The following is a 6,000-nucleotide window of genomic DNA, read 5'->3' as shown; positions in this document are numbered from 1 at the left end:
AGAAAAATTCTGGCCCTCCCTAAAATTTCTTAGGCTTTCCCAAAAGTTTTCCATAGAATGATGATGTTCAGTATACATCCATCCCGTACTTCTTCTCAAGGTATCAAACAACATTTCCAATACTAAATGAGCCCATCCTTGGTTATATTCTGTGGTTATATGTTTTCTGTATGTAGGACTATATAAAATAGATGTACACTATTACACGGTAAGTGATAGAAACGAAAAAATTTTATTTAGGTTTGGTGACAGAAGAAATTAATTTTCTCAGCTACACATTATTTATACTCCAGCTATTAGCGCTTATTCAATAGAAGCAGTTTTACATAATTTCTAGACTAGGACAGTCACTCACTTATCATTCGACAAAGATCGTTTGTTTAATTTAAAACTACATATTCGCTGTTTTGCACTACTAGAGTTGAACGGATTGAAAAGGCTGGAATGTGATGTGTAAACACTGTCCGTATTACTAATTGGTGAAAGTGACTTCTGGTCGGAGTTATGTTGGTTTGGTTGAGTGTTATTGAACAAAGAGAAGGATTTGCTAATAGGTCGCTGATGCTTGTCTACTATTGCGGCTCTCGTTGCAATCGAGCAAAAGTTTGGACTAGATGCTGTTGTGTTACAATACTGACTGTTGTTGTTATAACTATCAACTAAGTTAAGGTTACTACTAAAATTGGCACACTTGATGGCGTTGGTGGTGACAGGTTGTGGTACATGATAAGTGAGTATTCGTTGAGGTGAAGCATTTTCTATCAGGAATACTGGATCATTTATTGATGCTCCAGAATCCCTTTCTTGTAAGATGCAGCACGTACTTTGACTTCTTCGTTTGGAAAGTACGAAATTGTATAGCGAGCTATGATTGCAGTCGTCGTCAGCCATTCGTAGTCCAAAATCTGGCATTTCGTTTGCTTGGTCTTCTATGGTTTCTGATCTAGAATCGAGTTTAATAGTGTGATCTTCCGACAACTGACGTTCAACACTTTCATGACACTGGACAGGATTTTCGTTGGGTTTTGTATACACTATAATCATTTCATTGTGGTCTCCTGCATTGTCGTCATCTAGTGAGTTGCAGATATTGGTGATCTCATTCACGCTAGAAACCTCAGCAATACCCCACATTTTGAAATAGGTTTTATCAAACAATCCCATTTCATAGTGCTGTGGAGTTGAACAGTTAGAATCATCAGGGCTAGCGTTGATAGCTGACGTACTGATTAGTATGTTTGGCGAACCAGGATCCGAGTGCGTGTTACTGACTAACCGTTTTTTGTGCAGAATGTCAAATGAAGTTCCACTTTCCGCGCACTCTAATGAACGTTGCTGCATTAGTATCATTTGTTGATGTCGTTGTTGTTGCATGGAACGCAAATAAACGGGTGAATCTGGAAAGTATGTTTTATTAATTATCGAATAGGATGGTTCTATTATGTTTGAGTTTTGAACAGCTAGCAGGCATCTCTATCTTATTTGCTGGTTTTAAACAGCTAGCTGGCATCCAGCCATGTTTCGAGGACTAACATCTCAGCGTGTGTGTAAACGAGATAGCATATCACCGGCACTTTTCATATGCATAACATAGCATCTGTCAATGGGACCCGCAAATCGCGGATCCGCTGCGATGAAACAAATCAAATAAGATAGAGATGCCAGCTAGCTGGTTTTGAAAGTGATGTTATTCAGGCAAAAAATGCAATGGTTAATTGAAGAAAAAGGGTTGAATAAAAAGAGTTGATTATGGCCACTGCAAAAACGAATGCATTTGAGAAGATGTCGAGACTAGTAAAAGTAGTCTTCACACCAAAAGCAAGGAAACGCGACAAGTCACTCCCAAAAGCATTCAGACCCATCAGTTTTTCATCTATTATGCTTAAAACGATGGAGAAGGTTATATACGAATACCTAAAATCTGAAAACATGACTAAATATCCACTATCTGAGTTCCAGTTTGCTTATCAAGCTGGAAAATCAACGATTACAGCGTTACACTCGCGGAGTCGAGTCTTCGATAATGGGAAAAAGAATAGGTAACAACTGGCAAGATACGGAAAAATGATTTTAAGGGATATTTGGAAGCACTGCATAAAGAAAAAAGTAAGCGGACTAAATATGAGAAAGGCATTGTCGGATAGAACAATAAATCGAAGGATTAGAGTGGGGCGTATCAAATACTATGGTCACATTCACTGCCGGTACCCGGATAACTGTCCCATAATGAAAAACAACATGTTGAGAAAACAGCAATTTAATACAGTCAGGTTTTTTTTACGCGGTTTTTTACGAGGTTTTTTTTACGCGGATTTTTGAATTAACGCGGTTTTTTACGCGGATTTTTGAATTAACGCGGTTTTTTTTACGCGGATTTTTGAATTAATGCGTTTTTTTTACGCGATACCGCGCTAATTCAAAAAAAAATTCATGAATTTCCGAATTAACGTGGGTTGGAACCAGAAACGTTTAAGTGTTTATCTAGTAAAAGACTTAGTCTAAAAAATACTCTCCGCCCACCGAAAGATCCGGAATGACCGTCAAAGAGGACAATTTTAAATACTGGTTCTAGAGCGTCTCGAGTTTTTTCTAAAGCCCTTCTTGCTGGACTACTTTACGCGGATTTTAAAAAAACGTGTTTTTTTACGCGGATTTTTGAATTAACGCGGTTTTTTTACGCGGTTTTTTTACGAGGTACGTATCCCCCGCGTAAAAAAACCTGACTGTATTATCCGTGATTTTTCGAATTTCCAGCGATTACATCCAGAACCAATGACCATAACAGTTTTAAGTTTTAAATTAGTTTATTTGACACGGCACGATACATTTTCTGTTTTACTGAGCCAAGTACAATTCGTTTTAATTCTACGTTAGCAGGGAAAAGAGGGAGGCCTTTTCTTTATTCTCGCGGCCGACTACGAGCTAGTGGGGATTTAAGGTGAGAGGAGGGGAGATACAATTTTGACTTAAAACTATTTTGGAACTTTGTTTTTCAACTGGTAGAGCAATTGTATTCTTGTTTGTTGTGGGTTCAAAATATTTGTGTAAGCATAGTTGCGGGCTCTTCGTTTCCGTGTCTTCAGCATAGCATATTTGTATCCTTAATCTGACAAATAGACAAAGAAAATTTTAAATTTTAATGTCAGCGTTTTTCAGAAAGCAGTATAACTGTGTCATGTACTGGAGATCACCGCTTCCCAGAATGTCTCTAACGGGTACGTTCGGTTGTTTTCCTCGGGCCCGAAGGGAATCTATAAGCTCGGACCTAACACCACAGTATTCGGTACACGACCAAACAACATGCTCGATGTCATGGTAGCCATCGCCACAAACGCAGTGATTACTGTCTACAAGCCCTATACGAAAGAGATGCGTGTTTAACGTGTAGTGATTGGACATAAGTCTAGACATCACGCGAATGAAGTCCCGACCTACATCCAACCCCTTGAACCATGCTTTCGTCGATACCTTAGGAAAAATGGAATGTAGCCACCGTCCCAGTTCATCTGAGTTCCATGATGATTGCCAACTGTTGAGTGTTCTCTGACGCAAAATGCTATAAAATTCATCATAAGCAATTGGTCTTTCATAAATATCGCCATCAATAGCACCCACCTTAGCTAAAGAGTCAGCCTTTTCGTTACCCGGAATCGAGCAATGAGAAGGGACCCACGCTAAGGTAACCCGGTAATTTTTATCTGTTAAAGCACTTAAAAACCACCGTATTTTCCCCAGGAAATACGGGGTGTGCTTCACAGGCTTCATCGATCGCAGAGCCTCAATGGCACTGAGACTGTCTGTGAAGATGAAGTAGTGGTCTGTGGGTAGGGTTTCGATGATTCCAAGAGAGTACTGAATAGCAGCAAGTTCTGCGACGTACACGGAAGCAGGAGCATCGAGTTTGTAGGAGGCGGTAAAATTTTCGTGGAAAACACCGAAGCCAGTGGACTCATCTAGATTAGATCCGTCAGTGTAAAACCTTTTATCATAACTAACATGTTTGAACCTATTCGAAAAAATCTTAGGGATCTCTTGGGGTCGCAATTGATCCGGGATACCAGAAATGTCTTGTTTCATGGTGGTGTCGAAAAATATAGCATTATTAGAAGTATCTAAAAGTGCGACATTGGAGGAATCGTATGAAGAAGGATTAATATCTTGAGCCATATAGTCAAAATATAAAGTCATAAATCTGGATTGAAATTGAAGGTCGACCAACCTCTCGAAATTTTCAATTACTAATGGGTTCCTAACTGTGCATCGAATTAGCAACCGGTAAGAGAGATTCCAAAAACGATGTTTCAACGGAAGAATACCCGCTAACACTTCAAGACTCATCGTATGGGTCGACTGCATGCAACCCAAGGCAATACGCAAACAACGATATTGTATTCTCTCTAATTTTATAATGTGCGTGTTCGCGGCGGAGCGGAAGCAGAAACAGCCGTACTCAAGAACTGACAATATCGTTGTTTGGTAAAGCCTTAGAAGGTCTCCTGGGTGGGCTCCCCACCAGGTTCCGGTAATCGTACGAAGAAAATTAATCCTCTGTTGGCATTTTCGTGTCAGATACCTAATATGACAAGCCCAGGTGCATTTAGAGTCGAACCAGACCCCGAGATATTTAGCGACTAAAACCTGAGAGATCGTTTTACCCGTTAGTAGGAGCTGCAGCTGAGCTGGGTTATGCTTCCTAGAAAAAACGACCAACTCAGTTTTCTCCGGAGAGAATTCGATACCCAGCTTAAGAGCCCATTCAGACAAATTGTCTAAGGTATCTTGCAATGGTCCTTGCAGATCGCTAGCCTCGCTACCAGTAATGGATACAACGCTATCGTCTGCAAGTTGCCTTAGCGTGCATGAATTTGCAAGACATTCATCGATGTCATTGACGTAAAAATTATATAAGAGAGGACTTAAACATGAGCCCTGGGGAAGGCCCATGTAACTAATTCGGGAAGTTGTCGAATCGCCATGTGAGAAATACATATGCTTTTCTGACAACAGATTGAGCAAAAAGTTATTCAAATTTAGTGAAAGTCCCTGCGAATGAAGTTTCGCGCTTAAAACTTCTACAGAGACAGAGTCAAAAGCCCCCTTAATATCCAAGAACGCAGAAGCCATTTGCTCTTTTCGAGCAAATGCGAGTTGAATTTCAGTAGAAAGCAACGCTAGGCAATCGTTCGTCCCTTTGCCCCGGCGAAAGCCAAATTGAGTATCTGAAAGTAAACCGTTTGTTTCGACCCATTTGTCTAACCGTAAGAGGATCATTTTCTCCATTAATTTCCGGAGGCAAGAGAGCATTGCAATCGGCCTATATGAATTGTGATCAGAGGCAGGTTTCCCGGGTTTCCGAATAGCAATGACTTTTACCTCCCTCCAGTCATGCGGAACAATATTTAGCTCAAGAAACTTGTTGAACAAGTCCAACAAGCGTCTTTTTGCAGAGTCGGGTAGATTCTTCAACAGGTTGAATTTTATTCTATCTAACCCTGGAGCCTTATTGTTGCACGACAGGAGAGCCATTGAAAATTCCAACATCGAAAATGGAGGCTCTTCCGTAGTTACTATAAACGCGTCGCGAAAGGTTTTCTGTTCCGGTACAGAGTCCGGACAGACCTTTTTGGCAAAATCGAGTATCCAGCGATCTGAATACTCCTCACTCTCATTCGAAACGTCACGGTTCCGCATGCGCCTGGCGGTATCCCAAAGAGTGCTCATCGCTGTTTCCCTCGACAACGCGTTTACGAACCGCCGCCAGTACCCGCGTTTTTTCGCCTTTACTAAGCTCTTCATCTGCCTGCCCAGTGCCTCGTACTTTCGTAGTAGGTTGACAGTGCCGTACTCCCGGTAGTCCTTATACGCCGCGGACCTTCGCGCGTACAGCTCAGAGCACTCTTTGTCCCACCATTTGTTGGGAGGGCGTTGTCTAATCGTTACCCCGGGTATCGGTTTCGTCTGAGCTTGCGTCGCGGCGTCGATTATCAAGCCAGCTAAGAA

At 41.3% G+C, this 6,000-nt stretch overlaps 1 protein-coding gene across 7 annotated transcripts in view; it reads right to left on the bottom strand.

Moving 5' to 3' along the window:
- Positions 1 to 213: 213 nt before the first annotated feature.
- Positions 214 to 6,000, bottom strand: part of LOC129718796 (adenosine receptor A2a) — an 89,264-nt gene continuing 83,477 nt past the window's right edge. For all 7 annotated transcript variants that reach the window (XM_055669884.1, XM_055669883.1, XM_055669881.1 and 4 more), the window contains one exon: positions 214 to 1,397. In XM_055669884.1, the coding sequence (XP_055525859.1) occupies positions 352 to 1,397 (1,046 nt within the window). In that variant the 3' untranslated portion in view covers positions 214 to 351. The remainder of the gene's footprint in view (positions 1,398 to 6,000) is intronic.

Source organism: Wyeomyia smithii, chromosome 1 (assembly GCF_029784165.1).
Source record: "Wyeomyia smithii strain HCP4-BCI-WySm-NY-G18 chromosome 1, ASM2978416v1, whole genome shotgun sequence".
Taxonomy (NCBI): Eukaryota; Metazoa; Arthropoda; class Insecta; order Diptera; family Culicidae; genus Wyeomyia; species Wyeomyia smithii.
The sequence above is the reverse complement of the archived record's forward strand: the minus strand, read 5'-3'. Positions and strand labels throughout refer to the sequence as shown.